Source organism: Taurulus bubalis (assembly GCF_910589615.1).
Source record: "Taurulus bubalis genome assembly, chromosome: 6".
NCBI classification, from domain to species: Eukaryota; Metazoa; Chordata; class Actinopteri; order Perciformes; family Cottidae; genus Taurulus; species Taurulus bubalis.
In genome coordinates, this window is record NC_136594.1 from 16581370 (window position 1) to 16600789 (window position 19420).

General features: G+C 40.7%; 2 protein-coding genes across 2 annotated transcripts in view; both read right to left on the bottom strand.

Annotated features, from left to right (window-relative positions):
* htt (huntingtin) overlaps window positions 1–1630 on the bottom strand; it is a gene marked incomplete at its 5' end in the record, with an annotated part of 37494 nt that extends 35864 nt beyond the window's left edge. The window contains 2 exons of the mRNA XM_079220229.1: window positions 447–530; window positions 1533–1630. Of these exons, the coding sequence (XP_079076355.1) occupies window positions 447–530; window positions 1533–1630 (182 nt within the window). The remainder of the gene's footprint in view (window positions 1–446; window positions 531–1532) is intronic.
* Window positions 1631–7108: 5478 nt separating this feature from the next.
* grk4 (G protein-coupled receptor kinase 4) overlaps window positions 7109–19420 on the bottom strand; it is a 39119-nt gene continuing 26807 nt past the window's right edge. Inside the window, exons 9-16 of the mRNA XM_079220338.1 lie at window positions 15454–15644; window positions 14344–14381; window positions 13808–13897; window positions 13408–13616; window positions 11826–11963; window positions 10933–11070; window positions 8121–8252; window positions 7109–7265 (exon numbers count right to left, since the gene is read on the bottom strand). Of these exons, the coding sequence (XP_079076464.1) occupies window positions 7209–7265; window positions 8121–8252; window positions 10933–11070; window positions 11826–11963; window positions 13408–13616; window positions 13808–13897; window positions 14344–14381; window positions 15454–15644 (993 nt within the window). The 3' untranslated portion in view covers window positions 7109–7208. The remainder of the gene's footprint in view (window positions 7266–8120; window positions 8253–10932; window positions 11071–11825; window positions 11964–13407; window positions 13617–13807; window positions 13898–14343; window positions 14382–15453; window positions 15645–19420) is intronic.

The following is a 19420-nucleotide window of genomic DNA, read 5'->3' on the forward strand; positions in this document are numbered from 1 at the left end:
CTGACTGCTAAAACTCCAATTTCTAAAACTTAGCATTTTTCAGATAGGAGTTTCACACATTCTGGGACCCTGATCAGCAGGAGAGGTAAATTTGATTCACCAGAATAATAACAAATCTTTCATTGGAAAAGTAAGCAAGTAATTCAGATAGCTTGTTGTGGACCATAGTAAATTCAGCAGATCAAGGTATAAATAGATCACCAAAATATGTATCATTCCATACATAAACTATAAAAATATGGCAACCATTCTTTTATGGTTTGCAAAAAATAAAACAAGTGCCCTGTCCACCCAAGGCAGAAAAGTAAAACGAAAATCAGAAGTGGTAAAAAGCCATGCCCTCTCAATGCAACCCAACTGGCATATATTACATTAATCTTGGGTCACTGTTATCAAACATGAAGTCAAATGTCAACTTGATTTAAACTTCAATCAGCAAGGCCTACCTCAGAGACTGAGCCACAATGTTTTCACATATTGTCAGGCAGTGCGTGACCCTGTCCTTCTTTGTGGTAGCCTGTTCCTTTTTCCTGTGAAAGAGGAAAAATGGGGAGGATGAGAAGGGACAGACAACAAGAAGTAGCAAACAGACAAAGAAATATCGAAGCAAAGAGAGAGAAAGAAAGATAGATAGGACAGAACAATTGGGTTTAGACCTCCAAGAAATTCAATTGCCGGAGGTCATCCATCTTGCAACAGGGTTGAAATTAAATTTCTAGATACTAACCAAACAGCACAATGGATGGAATATTTCAAGTAAAGTCTGTGCTACCTAAGAAAACACATCAACACTGGTCAACTGTGTCGATGTCACTGAAAGACAGCAACTAAAGAGATCCCTATGCGGGTTGAAAGAAACCCCTATATTACCCGTTCCACCTTTTCAAATGCATTATTCAGCCAATTGTCAATCCTTTCAAGTAAATATGTCTAGTTCTAACAACTAACAGCACCAGCAGAGTCATCGGGTTCATCTGCCAGTCCAAATGTCCCTAAACATGTTTTATTTTCTTATAGTAGCTAACTGGCATGCACTGTTATGATTTAATGTAGTGTTTGGCATGTGGTCCTGTGATGAAAAAGCTTGGTTCCTTAAGCAGGTGCAAAACAAAATAATTAACTACACAATGAGCCACTCAAAACGATTCAACGCGGCTTTCCAAATAGTGTTCTTCCGAGAGCGATTTAATGAAGCAGAGCCTGAACCTTTTAATCGGCCACCGGTCCCTTTGGCAGGTCCGTGGTCACCCAGTAACGGACGCTTTCTATGCCAGCCATCATTCATTGAAGATGTGCCTGACTGACACTCAAATAATGGTAATTTCAAACGACAAAGCTCCGCAGGGCATTGGTGCGATGTCTGAAAACAAACGACGTACAATCTAAAACAGCAGAGAAGTTGAACTGCCAGCCTCTGGTTGCTGGTTCGCCATGAGAGCTTGGTTACGTTGTCCCAGAGGCTCCGACGTTAGCACGAAGCTAAGCTAGCTTTACCTGTCTGTGCAGCCTTCGTCACACAAACATCCACTTACTGTCTCTGGACGAGCTCCTCGGCGGTCGGTGGTCCCTGCTGCTGCTGGAATGACTTCAGACTCTCGAAGGCCTTCATCAATTTCTCCATGGTGGCCATTTTAGCAATCACCAGTAAGCACGCTAGCTAGACGGGCTAATATTTACTGTGTGAGCTAACTAACGTTAGCTAAATTAGCGCGAGGAGAGAGAGCAAGCGGGGCGTAGTGCGACGAGACAACTGCTCGCGACAACTACCACCGGCCCTCCGCCTTCTCTTCGTGCAATATATCTCTTATTCTTTCACAATGTCTATCCTAAATGAACAAAATGTTGGTCGATAATAAGCCATATTTGATGCAGCGTTGTATTCCCCCGACAAATCCCACCAGGAAGTGGCATATGTGACAGTTTCCAGAGAGGGGAGGGGCGTGACGTCAGTGGCCAATCAGACTGCGGGTTTACGTTGATTTAATTCTGAAAGAACCAATGGGTGACTCGTTTTTGTGTTCCTCTTTTGTTGTTATTGTTGCTGTCACGGGACCGCTGTAATCCAGATTGTAGAAACATATTTGAGCAACACCAATTCTGTAGCTGTAGCTTTTATCAGTGCATCAAGAAATATGCGCAGGAGTGACAGTGAGGAGGCTAGCATCATTACAATAAGATAACTTAGTTTACACTACATGTGTAAAAACTATGCAGTAATGTACTGCAGGACATTAAAAAATGACAATATATGGCCTAAATGTGTTGCTTTGGATGAGTAAATTGACTGAACATAAGAGGGGATTTTTTTTCTGAAAATCAAACAAAGTCTTAAGGTCTTCCAGGTTAGAATTTGGCTCGATGGTCCTGCTTCTCAGTCTTGTACTAAGAAAAGAAAAAGATACAGTTCTCACATAAATATCACATTGTCTCCTTCATGGAAAGCCATAAATAGGTGGAATAAAGCATATCTGAATGAAAAACAATCCTGTTGAAAGTCTGAATCAGATTGTGCTGGACCATTTTTCTGTAAAGAAACAAAAAACCTTTACTGCGATACACGTTTAGTGATACCAAGTACCAGAATACTAAGCGTTCGAAAATAAATGTGAAAACCAACATATTTGATTTGACAATGTCCTTTAATAGTCATACGTTTGAATGACAGCACACACATATGACGAGAATCATGTGATCTCAAGGTACCTGTTGGCTAGCTTTTTTATTTCCATTTTATGCAACTTGACTGGAAGCTTTGTTACTAGTTCCTTTTCAGATTAATGTTTTATTCCGGTTCAATGAAAACCATGTAGTGTATCCAAATTTGATACATTTTCAGTTGAATTGTTTTGACAAACTGCAAGATTAAGTGTTTCTTTATAAGAAACTGAGATTAAGTTAAATAAACAATTTTAAAATGCACCAGTTTTAAACAGGATGATCTTATGATACCACAACAATGCAACACACACATTAATGCACCAGTAATATTAATATAAAAACCTATTACTTTGGCAACTTATTTTACTTGTGATGGGCTATTTGTGTGGTATGAGTTAAGGATTTGAATATTTTTTACACCACTGAAGAAGGTGAGCAGAGCTGATGTGTCTATCTAACTCACAAAGGAAATCCAAGTAGTTGTTAGGTGGAGCTCTTGAACCTTATATTAAATCATCAATACAAATATCCTGTCATCCATTTGCTCTCTTCCCGTGAATCAAGTCAAGGGATACATCCCAAGGCCCAATCCAGCTGTGATCAGCGGCTGCCGTCATCAGAAATAGATATCGCTTACCAAGACGCTTCAGAGGAAAGGACGTCTCATTTCTCTTCAAAAGGTATTTCCTTGTTTCCTCTCTCCTTGTATTGTTTTCTTCTGTCGTAGTCCCTCCCACCAGGGATGCATGAAGGAAAAGAAGCAAGTGAGGGAAACGTGAATGCAATAAGAAAACTTGGGATGTACCCAAGGAGAAAAGCATGTGCATGAAAATCGAATGTATTTTGGCTCTCACCTTCACATTATACCAAAGTTTACTACAGTCCCTTGACTCAGTTGGAAAATAATTAATGGCAAAAACACAACCACCCATTAGAAATACATTTAAACCTTTAACTTTATGAACTGGGTCAAGGAAGTAGTAAACGCTTTCAAAACAACTCACCTGCAGCATCTACCCTCGAACCAATGCAGATCGTAGTGGCTTGGACATTGCTTATGTCTTACCAGCATGACACTATTTTCTATGCATATTAATTCATGAACAAATAAATCAATTTACGACACAAATAAGTAAAGACGCAAGTATTTTTTATACAAATGGCAGTGTATTATTTCATAATTACAAATGTCAGATATGGTACAACAACCAGTGATACAACTTGTACAAGAATTAACAATGACTGCAGTGGTTGAACGACATGACTGTACAGATAAATAAAAAAAAAAGAAGAAACTCTGGCCCAGGCCCCGTTTGAATACCAATAATGCATTTGTCATTCCTCCCTTCCTTGAAACTATCACTGATCTGACATATCTGGACAGAAAGAGTGGGAAACCCTGGAGAACCTCAAGGCATTATATCGGGGGGTTTTCCCAAAACTAGATTTAAGTGACATCAAGGAGCTGAGGATCTCTCACTTCTAAACGTTGCTGGTAAGAGTCATCCCACCTTTTCAGGGGGAGACTCACCACCATCGCCTTGGAGGAAGGCAGGAGAGAAGGAATGCATGTTGTGAATTTAAATGGGGGCCAACTCAGCTGGTCACCTTGTCATTTATAAAGTTGTCCTCAGATACCAGTGAGATATGTTGGCACTATAAGGTCATCATTTACATATACAAGGAACCTGAAGTATTACAAACCAATACATGCTTGAGTAATAAAACATATGTATTCTTTAAAACAGGCATTACAATGCACTTAGTGCGGACATTCAAAACTGTTGAGCTGTTTAAAGTTCCTTTATGTGAAGGAATTTCTCTCAGAATGGACGGAATGATAGAAAAGAGGCTGAAAAAGAAAGGTGGGATGTCAGAACGTAACTTGGTAATTGGCACATATAATAAAGGCTGTCAGTCTTTCTTCAGTAAATTTTTCAGACAAGTTTGATTTACTTGATGTTGCTTTTGGTATCATTGGCAAAAAAGTTAAAGACACTTCCTATAGTCATTGTCAAAACACACCATAGTGCAATGAAACTAAACAGACTTTCTTTACTGCTATATGGATGGTATAAGAGCAAAGTTCAAACAATGACAGAGGCATGGGTGGCAAACACAGTTCAGTTTCCCTGTGAGAGTGAGTGAATGTGTCTTAGTTACACATTAAAAATACATAATTTACAAGGTTTTTGAGGCTAAAGAGCTAAAAGGCTAAAATCTACATAGGCAAGAGAAATCAGCTTCAAAATGTGCCTGAGAGCAACAACAAAAAAATAACAAAGACACTCAGAAACTCAAGTGATGACGAGCCAGCAACAGATGCACACATTCGATTCCTGGTTTTTGACAATGGAATGTGCAACAGGGAAAAACATTTTTAGAACAAACCAACTTTTCAAATTAGATCAGGATGGTTAATTATATGAGTACCATTTTATTTGTAATGTCTTGAACGGTTTGAATTATAAATGAGTGACATTGAAGTCCCTACATGATTCCTAACTATTGTATTGTTGTACTTCAATGCATCAGATTGAACAGAAGCTGCATCTGCTTACAATGACCCACACACACACACACACACACACACACACACACACACACACACACACACACACACACACACACACACACACACACACACACACACACAATGTGAACATGTCCAGATTGGGTATTCACAGCATTAAAACAGGTGATGAGGAGCAAACAGCAACTGCCTTAAAAGCTAAAGTCAAAAGCAAAACAGCTTAAAATGCCCCCGAAATGCAAATGAGACAAAACTATTAGAACATGCTGCGACATGTACAGAAAATGCATTTGTTCACGACTGGTTAACTTGGAAGTAAACACTTTGTCTATGATGAAACAAAAGTGCGCAGCAGCTGTGGTTCTGCAAGTGACTGTTCCTGTACACATATGATGGCAATTCTGCCTGCAGGATGCTAATAAACATTATTCCCCTGTTCCTCCCGGTCTACACACATACAAACAACTGTTCCAAGCCATTCCTACGTCACAACATACAGGTTTTTAAATGGAATAGTTAAAAAGTGTGTGCCATTACGATAAAAAAAATAAATGGCATTTTCATCTCACAAACACAGCCAAAGCCACGGGGTCTAACTGCAGGTCTACTAGCAGGATATGTGTCCATCAGGCATCGTGCTATCTGTGATCAACCGGCTGTATCTTGACAGAGGCGAATAGCTGCTGCCAGCCTAATCAATGGAAGTTAATTTGATGCAACAGCAATTTGTTATCAAGATGACGCAGTCGTCAGCTGCAGATCAGATCTCTTATACAGTGCCATCATCATCATCTGTCAGGTGTTCTAACTCCACCTGGCTTTCTGGTACATTGAAAATATGAATGGCAAATTACTAAGATATTTTAGGGGAAAGGATTTCCGCTCGGCACATGAGACAGGTTTATATCAATAACCGGACACATCAGGAAAAACAAAGAAAAGCCAGATAGTACAACAAAAGAAACCATAAAAAAAGAGATGAGGAATAAAGATAAACAAAAGACATATTTTGCCTGAGTGAATAATGTAACAGACTTTAACTAAACAGCTGTTCTCCAGAAGGAAACACAGTCTGACATCTGAAATTTAAGATCTGAGCCTTTTAGAAGCCCATGAGAGAATTTTGGAGAACAGGAATGATGATTATCAGACCTTTCACCGAAAAAAAAGCCTCTGTGATAGTTACTTTAAATATACTAGTTGTTGCACTTGCTGACTCCATATTGTTGGAAATAAATCCATGCCATCTCAAAAATGTAGTTGGTACAGGCACCTAGAAGACGGTTTACACTTGGCATACTGTCCAGAGCAACCTAACTCACTGGGCTGATGGAAGGATGTGGATCATCACTTCAATACCCATTTTAAGTCAAGAGAGGCAGGTGGAGCATGGCATCAACACAACAATGCTAGACTGGATTTATTTCCCCCCTTTTGGATCAATGTGCTTCATTCAGATCCACCCGAGCCTCGAGGGGGGCAGAGGCTAAGTGTTCAGGAACCGGGTGGATCTGATGTGCTAACAACACGTCATGTTGACCAAATCAATGACAAACATACAGCACGTTTAAAAATAAAATAAAAAAAGGCCTTATGCTACATTGAGAAACATAAACAACAACAACTACTGGTACTGTGCTTCTTTCAACAACAACAAAACTCCCCGATACACATCGTCATACTCATTCCAAAAGAAAAAGAAATCAAAACGTAATGTATGCATTCAAGTGGTACTTTTATGGCTTTTTGTACAATACAACCTTTAGTGAAAATATACATCTAGACATAAATTCAAGTACAAATGTACAAAATCTTTAAACTCATACTTTTTTCTTTAATTATAATACACTTTTAATACAGCTCATAAATACAGGTCAACATTCACTGAGTTCCTAAGATTTGCGCTCGGTTGGAGTTTGTGGTGAAGTTCAGCGGATAGGGGTGGGAGGAGGAGGAGAAAGAGAAGGAGGAGGAATAGGAGGAGGAGGAGGAGGAGGCGGCAGGTGGAGGGAGTGGTTTAAAGTCGCGAGGGCTCCTCGATCTCGTCGTCGCTGTAACCGCTCTTAAAACAGACCTGGGAAGAACCAGAAGTGAAGATACGTCACCAACATTATCAACTTTCATCACTATGTCTCAGATGTGCAGGATGAGTTCACATTCTCCTGAAACGCCGACCTTGACTTCACCACATAACGTAGTATATAAAAGTAATAATATATAGTATTATTCCTGTAGCGGACCAAACTGGTTGGACACCAGTTTGGTCCGCTACAGGACGCACGCACTGAATTCGCACTGAATTAGAAAACCAAACTGAAACTATAAAAGTAGGATTTTGAAAAGGGAGAGGGGCATGTCATCCCCTTCTCCCTGCTGGCAGCTACACCCTTGAATTCAAGGGAATTAAAGTTCAAAACAAAAAATTAAAAGGTCTCTGTAATAAAGGACAGGTGAAAGTTGATGAAAATAACCCAATAATTGAGTAGTGGCTGCTGCCTATGAAATAAGTTATATAGTTATATATATATATATATATATATATATATATATATATATATATATATATATATATATATATATATATATATATATATATATATATATATATATATATAATAAATAGTAGTAAGTCTTCCCACAACCACAAACCAGCTTATATCAAGACAAGACTCGTCATCGAGAGAGAACGTGGCACAGCAACAAATACAGAAAATAATATGCAAAGGGAAAGAATAGAAAAAAGAGAGGCCTTATTCTAACCAACTTAAACTAGGGGTGACATAACAGGAAACTACAAACTGATTCAAGGTTCAGGGCTAACACTTTCACATATTGAGTTTGGACAAGGCCTGAAAGGAGGGAAAGAAGGAAGAGAAGAAGTACCTTAGCCCCCACCCCCTCGGACAGTTGCCGGAGCACTAGCACTTGCCTCTCTTCTGAACAGGCGGTAGAAGAAGCCTCTCTTTGGTGGAGGATTAGGCCGATTCACGTCCAGATCTGAGCACAGGGTCCCGTCAGTCTCGTAGACATTGATTTCTTTGAAGCACTCCATCTCAATCATCTACAAAGAACGAGAGGGTGAGTTATCTATCCTGATGACTTTCACTTCCTCAGAGAGTTCGGTTCTACAAAAGGCCTGTACGTCAGCGTAAGGGAGGGTGCCATCTATTTATAACACAACGCTCTCTATAGGTAGCTGTTTAAGTGTCCATCTGGATTGAGCATTTGGGATGTAAATGAACACCTCCACACTGCGTCTCATACATATTCAAAAACTTGACTCATTCATAAGCAATGGAAAATTCACATTAAAAACATTTACACAGAGATGTATCCTTCTCTTGAAATGTCCCACATTGTGAAAAGTGATTTTTTGGGTATTTTTTATTATAAAGCAGGACTAATTGCTATATAAATACTGTGAAAGAATCATAACACTCGATCCATGGGGAAAGACTGTATTCAGAAACTGTGCCTTTAACCGAGCCGTGCGATGTCACAACTATACAAAGTATGGACTATTTCACAGTTTTAAATGAAAAACCTGATAAATGTGTCCTAGTTTATTTCCATATTTTCCACATGTGAATAATATCAGCTGAGGAAGTAAACATGGTCCCACGCTGTTGCTTAGCAACACAACTCTGTTGAAACACGCTAAAACAGTGCTTATCAGACAGAAGGTGAATACAGGTATATACAGTGTGAGAAAAACTGAACTTTTTGAGCATTGAAGCATGTAAACATGTTCTTGTAGAAACCCAATATACAAGTATGAACATGGATTGGAGCACAATATGTGTCCTTTAAAGCAGCGGTCCCCAACCTTTTTTGAGCCATGGACCAGTTTTGTGTCACACAATATTTTCATGGACCGGCCTTCACGGTTTGGGCAAAAAAATATGACGTAATAAATAAGACGTAAATGATACAACCGGCATAAAGACAATTATAAAGTGCATACAGATACAACTCACCATTACGCCGAATTAGTGGGAGCCCTGAGCTTGTTACTCTGCTACGAGCCGGTCCCATCTCGGGGTGACGGGAGAAAAAGGCAGAGCCCCGACGTGTGTTCATGTCCAGTCTACTGACTCTACTCCGTAACTTAAACCTTTATGTGCACTCTGTAACTTCATTAAAACCCGCTTCACAGAGACAGGATGTTGAAATGGAGGCAGGTTTTCAGAGCTTTTTTGGCAATCTCAGTATACTCTGCCTTGATTTTAATCCACAGAGTTGAAACGGACTTTTAAGTTTCATTTTTGGGGTAACACATCATGGAACTCTTTGACATGTGTCAAGATGTTACGTTTGAGGCTACACACAGACGGATGTATCCAGTCATTTTTCAAAATAAAACATTTTTCGGACTTTTTTTTTCTTTTTCTAAATTCTTTCTCTGCAGCCCGGTACCAAGGGACCCACGGACCGGTACCGGGCCGCGGCCCATGGGTTGAGGACCGCTCCTTTAAAGGAAGGTATTTTTCTTTAATACAGGTGTTTCTATGCCCCCACTTCTGTACTGCAGGGATTCCCAAAGTGTGGTGCGCGAGCTGCCTCTAGGGGGTGCGCGAGAGGAAAAATGTAATGGTGGTCTAATGGTGTAATAATTAATATTAAACATAGTTTAAAAAAAAAGAAGTAGGATTTTTTTAATTATAAAAATTCCCTTTGTAAGATTTAAATTTAAAATTAAAAACGTACAATTTAATAAATAGATGCACTTCCGGTCCAGCCGCCAGACTGTCTTTTACGTACACACTAGCTAGCCTAGCTTGTGCACCTAACGTCATTTCATTCATTCAGCAACATCCATGAAAATATGTTAAACTGGCTGAAATCGGGGAAGCTGTCAGGTGGGACATCTGAAGCTATCAGTAATAAAAGAGGAGAGGGACAGAGAGAGAGGGAGGAACCGGAGTGAGAGAAACGGAGAGGTGCGTTGGGGAGAGACCGGGAGAAGAAATCGACCGGGAGTCGGAGAAAGAGGAGACGAGAGTGAGCATCAGACTGGGAAAAAAAAGAGGAAATATGATGACAATTATCTGGGTCTGGGCTTCACTTGGATTGGCAATGCAGATTGCCCGAAGCCACAGTGCGTGCTGTGCAGTGAGGTTCTGGCTAACAGCTGTCTGAAGCCTCTTATTTGCGCCGCCACCTGAACACCAAGCATGCCAGTGCAAGTCAGAAGCCCCTTACATTTTTTTAGATCAAAATTGGAAGAGTGACAAAACAGCCAAAAACAATTGCAGTCTCATTCATGTGTTGGGTCTACACCAGGGATTCCCAAAGTGTGGTGCGCGCACCCCTGGAGCCTCCTTTTTTTTTTATATCTGTTTCCGAGCCTATGCATGTGCCACTCTTTGTTCTTTACGTGGCTTACTGCGCTTAAGTAAATACATGTGAAATGCAATCTGCCTCTGAGCCTGTGCGTGTGTCCTCGCCATCGTTATTGCTCATTTAAAAGTGACGCCTTGTGTAACTGACATTTATACAGCGGACTAAATCTTGTAACAAATGCCACGCGCGAGCAAACAGTTCTGGCATTAGTCCGATTGTATGCGGCTATAAATAGGCTCTGTTGCGTTTTTTTTTTAAGGTGTGGGGGATTGGGGGTGCGTGAACCCGGTTGGGATGTAGAAGGGGGTGCGTGGCCTAAAAAGTTTGGGAACCGTTGCTGTACTGCATAATGTGTGTCTGTTGTGGTACTGAACGATGACATCATCTGCCTGCAGTACCTCGTTCTGCCACGGGATGGAGACACTGCCTGTGACAAACTTGTGGTAGAAGTCATCGTCTGTGGGGTCAAGGTTCACGCCTTTGACAGTGGAGAACTGCTCAATGTCCAGGACGTCTTTACAGTACACGGCCCGAGGCTGAGAGAGAGAGAGAGAGAGAGAGAGAGAGAGAGAGAGAGAGAGAGAGAGAGAGAGAGAGAGAGAGAGAAAACAGACAACTGTGAAAAGTGTATTTATTTTGGATGAAAGGGGGATGGGATTCTAAGCCTGAAATAATTCCGATGGATATAAGAAAAAAGGGGGGGGGGTCCTAACACGCATAAAGACTCTTTGCTGCTCTGTTTTTCCTCAGCGTGGCCCTACTGACCTGAATCACCCAAAATAGAAACCCAGATAGCACTATCTACTTTCAGCTATTGATTTAACCTCTCAGGCCACTCCCTCTCCCTCACTCAGTCTATTCATGACACTGAAAATTGAATGATTCTCTCTATGAACAGCGTTGTTATTGGAGGCAAAAATCTATGAGTGCAGCACACAAAAAAAGCTAAGAGTGTCTTTGGTTAAGCTACATTCATCTAGGGAAGGTACCTCAGCCATCTACTACTCACAAGCTCCCTTGGAGGCATTAGTATCAGTGATGATTACCACAAAACAGGGAAACTCTCTTTTAATTGCTTTTTGGAGATTTCAAACAACAACACTGAAATCTTTGCCTGCTTCTCATCACCATGGTAACTGGCTTGTACTGTAAGTGTTTGTTTACTTCTGACAATGGTATTTCCTGTGTGTTGAATTGCTGCTCGCAGAGGTTTCAGACTACAAGCTGAGAATCAAGCCTGTATCACAGTGTTTGAGTGTGTTGAGTGTGTGTGTGCGTGTGTTGTTCTTACATCAGGGCTAAAGGGAGGGTCCAGCATGTTGGCCTCCAGCCGTTTGAAGTTGATGTTTCTGAAGATGGGGTGCTGCTTGACCTCTACGGCCCCTCGACCCTGACAACCCAGTCGCTCCTTGGGGTCCTTAGCCAGGAGCTGACACGCAGCAGGAGGAAGAAGCAGGTGAGGTTTAAACATCACAACTCTCTGAAGATGTGCGTGCTTACCCAAATAGATCTCACAAAAAATATGAACCAAGCCTCTATTTGAGCCCGATTCTTCAAATCATAACCTAACCTCTAGTGTGATGAAAACAAAACACACACATGGTTGTAGTTCGCATGTAATCCTCTTGCCTTTATGTATCTGACCCAATGTAATCCAATAAAGGCCGATACAAATCCATGCACTCAGGGGTTAATGCAGCACCATCATAGATAGAATTAGAGTGCGCCACTGCCGTCTCTATGAGAGCCTCCAGATAATATTACCACCGCACCACCTGCAGTGCAGCAGGCTTATGAAGTGGATGAGTGCTGTCTAGTGGTTTGGCTACCAGTGGACACTCTCACTGGCCCTGTTGTCACCCAAAAGCGGATGGCTTTCACAATCAACAGGCCAATGGAGTCTCACTTTTTCACCACGCCTCTTTCTCTCTCTAGTTCCCAATTGTTTCTCTTGTCTTTGCTCAACTCTTGCCCAACGTACACAAGTTGTTCAAAGCAGACTCTCACTTTCTGCTATTAACAACTTGGATCACTTGTCTATTTTGAGCTGTGGTAATACACCCCCCACCCCACCACATTCTCTCCACTTCCTTATTATCTTTCTCCCATTTCTTGCTGAAAACCTTTCTCCCCCCTCCACACTCCACACTCCTCTCCTTGGGGAGATTATGAATGTGCTGAACCTCGGGTCATAATATTCCACCGCGTCACACAAATCAAAGTCCCGTCCCGCTCAGAGGCAAAGCAGCACAGTGACTCCCTTTTGTAGAATGGTCAGATTGTGGAAGAAAGATAAGAAGATTGCAAGCTACATTATAATAAACTGATCTCCTCAAAGTTACACTAGTCCATATTTATATTGGGTGAAATGACTACACATTTGTGTAGCGTCTGTCCAGCACCCAACGACAAAATTTGTGACAACTTGGTGAACAAAGAAGAGCATTTAGCAGCAAAAGAGCGAGCTGTTTCTCCATGAAATTGGTGGAGACCTTACCTTCGTCAGGTCACCAGAAATACAAATACTATTGCTCTTTATCAGCTGGATGTGTAAATATGCAACTTCCACTTTAAAAAGGTGATAATGTGTAACTGTTGTGTGTTTACAACTTGTTCCACTAACAGGTTTAAATTTTTTCAGAAATAAGTTGTAAAAATCATTGAACTTCTGTTTTTCATTTGTCACTGTATCTACTGAGTGATTGGCAGAAAATAAAATGTGCTCACCTACTGAGGCCACATACCTACTTATTATATTAATAAAGGCAGTTATGGCAGTAATATAAACCATTTCATGTTGTTTATAAAAGACAAGAACTTGAAGTTTCGCGACTATACATAACGGAAACGCACCTATATCTCCTCTGTCTCACCTGTCTGCAGATGTCCTTCGCCTCCTCTGCAAACTTATCAGAGTACTCCTCCGGCTCCTCGCGCACTCGTCTGTCCACCTCCTCCCGCTTGACACGCTCCTTGCGCTTTCGGAAGGGCGACTGGCCCTGTATCATCTCAAAGATCAGGCAGCCCAGCCCCCACCAGTCCGGGCTGACGCTGTAGCTCTCGTTCTGGATCACCTCGGGAGCTGAGAGGAGGCAGGGATGAGGAGTGAGAGATGAGAGCTCAGTTCAAGTGGCAAACAGGAGCCTGACAGGGTTTACAATCTGAATCAAGTGGAACGGAGACAGTTGATGAAGTTTATTGCAGTGGTTTTCGTAAAGAAGGATGACGGCTTGAGGAGGTAGAAGAGGGTATCAGAGTTACCCAAATTCTTACCCATGTATCCAACAGTGCCCACTCTCCCTCGTATCGTCTCTCCTTCAGGGATTTGTACAGCAAGGCCCAAATCAGAAATTCGGATGTGTCCTGAAAAATAACCACAGATTAATAACCTAACTAAGATCATGTTGAATGAACGTACTTTAATAAAAATGTACTCTTCAGAGGAATACATTTCCTTTTCTGGATACCAAGAGAGCAAAGGTTAAAGATCCTCAATGGAGTTTACTCATGTTACACTAAAATGATCTTTTATGATAAAAGTGAAAAAGAAAGAGAATACAAAAAGTAAGCGCGCAAGAGATACATGAAAGAGATTTCTCAAGATGAGTGTTACAGAAAATAGATGATATGGGAGTATGACTCAGAAGAAGAGGAGAGCGCGTGAACTGAAGAACTTCAAGAGATAACTTTTTAGCCTGTGAGAGACATACTGCTGCTGTACTTGCACATCATAATGTAAACGAGTAACAAACTGCATGCGTGTCTTGTAGCTTGTGTTACTTAAAAAGAGGAACAAAAATGGAACGTACCACGATCATCCAGAAGGATGTTTTCAGGTTTCAAATCCCTGCAGAAAAAGAAAAAAAACAACATGTGATGGAGTAATTTCATTGATTTAATGTTTGTATAACAATAGAAATTACATTGGAAGATTTTACTATAACATAAATATTTGTATCCTTTATTAACTTGTGATGTTGTTGACATTTCACTGTCTTTTATTGCCTGTGTGTTTCCACAATCTTTCATGTGGATTAATAGAAGGCTTATCTGTACACATATCTTTATTTGCTTTATTTGTTATCATGCGTTATATTGTACTGAGCTATGTTCCTGTTTTCAACAGTGTTCCAATAGATGCATTTTCTCATCACAGAACTCATTTATGTGTTTTGGCCTATTTCAATCCTTTTTTCAATTCACTTACCACACTTATATTTGACTGTATTGTAACCCTCTTTTTTGCCAACTCATTGTCACACATGCAGAAATCAAGCAACACGGTGTGTTTATATGACCACATGGGTCGTGTCTATGTGAGTGCAGGCATCCACCAAGAACACCAGTGTTTACCTTAACATTACTCTGAGGCTCCATTGAGTGAGAAAGATGCATGACACCTCAGTGAAATCAGTATACTACATTAATCCAGTGACACTTCATTATCCAGGACTTTAAATTTGCACTTGTGCCAATCAAACACAATTGCAAACACTCTTATGGTGTATATCTCTTCATAACACCAGCGCTGGGACAAATAGCCAGACATCATACAACCGTTTTTACTGGTTGAGTCGTGCTTCTCATGACAAGTAAACCGAACTTCCGGTGTCAAATCGGTGGACTGTTCCTTTGAAGGCCAGGACATTTAGCCAGTTGTAGAGAAATTCTCCTGTACAACAACAACAAGCTTACATAATGTTGTTCTGGTACTATAAACCTCAAAAGGTCCTCAGAGACAGAGATCCTCAAAATACCCCTGAAAAATTTCCTTAAGCCTCTACGCTGGCCGGCCCACAATATGCAATAATCTTCTAAACAGAAGTAAAAAAATAAATAATGTGTTAGTCTAATCTTCTTGAAGTGATTACCCATCTACACTCTCCCCAAAACAGTTTATGCCCCCAATGGTGTCTGACCTGTAGACTATCCTCTCCCGGTGTAGGTCCTCAAGGCCACAGCAGATCTCAGCAGCATAGAAGATGGCCCTCTGCTCATCGAAGCCGGAGTTGCCCATGTTGTAGATGTGAAACTTTAAGTCACCGCCATTCATTATGGTCAACACCAGGCACAGCGCATCCTTGGTCTCATAGGCATATGCTAGACTAACCTGGAGAGGGAGGCACATTTTGGGGAAGTGATAACGAGGGAGGTGAAGAGCCAGTCAAGGAGTTGGTATAGAAGAGAGAAAGGGGGGAGGGGGAGGAGGGAGGAGGAAGAGGGAAGAGCAGTGGTAAGAGACAGGGTGGCTTGAGCAACATGATTGTTACATTTGGTTTATTCAAGGCCCCAAATAATCATCCATGTCAGGAATGTACACAAAGAGAAACAAAGACAGATATATATCACAGATAAGGAAAAAAACAGAAGCTTCCTCTCCACTTCTTACTCCATTGCTTTCTGTTCTTTCCCTTTGATCCCACCATCTATCTCTCTTCTCTCCCTTCATTCCCACCAGCATGCCCTTCTCTCCCCTCCTCCTTCCTCTCCCCCCTGTGGGTCAGTGACACGCAGGGTACAGTCTGCGTGCACGTGTGCTGAGCACAAGCAGGATGTTGCTGCCATCGGGAGGAATCCCATCTGCTCTGGACTGCGTAGTCAGAGACGGACCAAAAGGGGACGGGTAAAATTCTCATGGACCAAATGAACAACGCACGCACGCACGCACGCACGCACGCACGCACGTACACACACGCTAAACAAACACACAAGCATGAACTAAAAGCCAAAGCAAACAGTCTAAATCACACTATATGTTTATGGATTAGCAATGGACCAATCTATTGAACTTGGTAACACAGAAAATATGTCTCTCACACTGGACTTGGTGTCCGTATTTTCTTAAAAACACTAGAAAATGATGAATCCATAAACCTTCCAAATAATGAAAGTAGCTCAATGTGTTAAATTTAAGAAGACTTTTAAACCTGACTTAAATAGTGTTTTCCTAACTTTGTGAAAGTAGATGTAAGAAATACATACATATTAATGTACTGAATTAATATTTATTATTGAAGTGTAAACTATCTCCAAACAGCTGACATGTTGGATGTTTCTCAGCTGTGTGGTCTGTTGCTGACGCATGACATCGTAAGCACACCTGAGACATAAACATAGATAGATTGGCCTTTTTTTTCTCAGTTTTGGTGTATCCCAAATTTAAAATCAGCATGTGTAAATGTATGATCTAATCTAGAGCTCGGCGACATGGAGCAATCCAATATAAAGATCTTTTTGGTCAAATACCTCAATATTATATTGTTGGATTGACTACTGGTGCCGTTCTCAACATATCTACACAATGATAATTTATATAAATAATTTAAAAAAGTAATGTGGATATATAGACTAAGTGGGTAAAGGCAAAACATAGAACAATATAAAATTACATCACTACTGTAATGCAGCTTTTAAAACTACGAAGAGACAACACTCCTGACAGTACAATATACAAAATATATACGATGATATCTAATCTCGTATCACAATATAATATCAACATATTGTCCTGCCCTATCTCATGCCTTTAAAAATACAATTGTATTCTAGGAAGTGTGTATAAAATGAGACAACTCACTTATTATGCACGGCAAAATAAATGTTTGATACTGGTGTGCCAATGGGATAGAAATTGTGTTAAATTATAGGCAAGCAAATCAGCATCAGATCGAGGAAGCTCTACCTCAGTCTCACATGCCGGAGACTTTAGAGCAGATTCACCCTGTCACTCGCACACACACACCTAATAGTATGATGGAGCTGATAACCCAAAAAAAAGGTAAAGAGGAATAGCGTGAGAGAGAAATGAAGGGTTTGAGAGAACTTGACTCTTCCTCTTTGCTACTGCTGTTTGGTCAGTGTTGCTAGGCAACAGAGCTGCTCTCGTAGGTAGAGAGGCACATGAAGAGTCATCAGTTCTGCCTACAGCACAGCACAGTGTGCGCGCGCGCGCACACACACACACACACACACACACACACACACACACACACACACACACACACACACACACACACACACACACACACACACACACACACACACACAAATCCCAGGTGACAAGAGCTGCAAGTCTGAGGTTCTGTAACAAGCCCACTCCAACCTGTGTGTGTGTGTATGTATTTCTATGCGTGCGCTTGCTCACACACGTATGCCCATACACATGCTTCTGCCGTGACTCACTCGAAACAAGGACGTGCAACACAGCTCACACTGCATCAAAAAACGTAGTACAACTCAAACACGACCATTAGCTTCACATTGAGAACATAGAGATGCTTTGAGGCTTCGCTCCCTTACAGTCCAGCTTACTGTACTACTGATCAATATCTCTGTTCTGTACAATCAAATCGTAGAACATCGTATTCGACAGTATGTACACATTGCACACAGCGCCCAGTGTTGGGGGTAACGAGTTACAAAGTAACGGATTACAGTAACGTAATTACTATTATAGGTAACGAAGTAAAGTAACGCATTACAGGCTGTCGGATAAAAGATTCGAGAGACTTTTACTCATGCGATACAATCGCTATTTTGAAGAATAGAGAAAAATGATAAACTTCATAGGATATAGTGCACTTTCTGTTTATTTAGGCAATGATGAAGTGGATTTTCTGTTAATTTAATTGCATTTTCTGTTTCTATTTTTTGGGTTAAGTGCATTTCTGTTTCTATTTTATGGGAAAAGGTGCCATTAATTTTTCTATTTTTCTTAAACCACTACAATGATTCCTATAACAAGCTGGTTTTGTTCTTAGGAGTAGGCCCCCATTTGGTTTAGTGGGGTCTCATGTATCCAAAAGCCTGTTTTTAATGTGTTATGCTGTTTGACCTGAATGTCCCCACCATACACAGCCTCTTGTATCCTGTTGTTTGTGGATTTTAAAGTGAGGCATATTTCTTTGGTCAGACAGTGTGAACAGGGTTAATGTTCATTCAAGTTAATAGCTGAGTTTTATATGCCATTTTGTTTGACATGTTTACAATTACAATACATGTGGAAAGGCTAAGAGATGCCCTTTATTGAAAATAAAGTGATGAAAGGGCCATGATGTTTGTCCAGGTATCTTTGCGGTTAATTTGGACATTTGCTTAAAAAAATGGAAAGTAAAGTAACTAGTAGTGAAGTTACTTTTCAAATGCAGTAACTAGTAAAGTAATCTAGTTACAATTTTCAGAAGTAACTAGTAACTAGTTACTTTTTCTGAGTAACTACCCCAACACTGACAGCGCCCCCCCTCCTCGCCATTTTCCAAGAATGTTAAAAGAGGACTTGCTGTAATGTTCTTGTCATTAAATATAGAAGCACACATTACTCATTTTCCAGCTGCACTTGACTCCTGATGTCAAGCAGGATTAGAATTCAGGAATTTAAATTTATACAAACAGGGAGAGTTGATAGAGTAAAAAAAACAGACACAGCAGGTATACATCTACTGCAGCACATGCACACAGAGAGGAACAAAAGAGTGAGGATGGTTAATATTGGGGAATTTGAATAAAGTCAATCTTCCTTATTATGGGCGTATGCATAGCAATTGAATGAGCATACCTCAAACATTTAAGGTTATTCTTTTCTTTTCACACAGACATCACTGCCAACTCCTTTTAAGGTCTTGAACTTTTCCTTTAATATATCATCTTACACGTTGATGGACTGTTAACTGTACATTTCTGTCGTTCAGTACTTGCTACAGCACGGAAGAAATTAAAAACTAGGTGACTCTCAAAAGCGCTCAGGCTTGGCATTAGAGCACCATCCAAAAAAACACAGCTTACTCAAGGCTCAATTTATAAAAGTCCTCCATAGGAAAATCAGCCAAGAGCTACGCCACCATTAAGAGCTTGAGGCACGCTGGTACAGTGGTAATGATTTGTTTATTT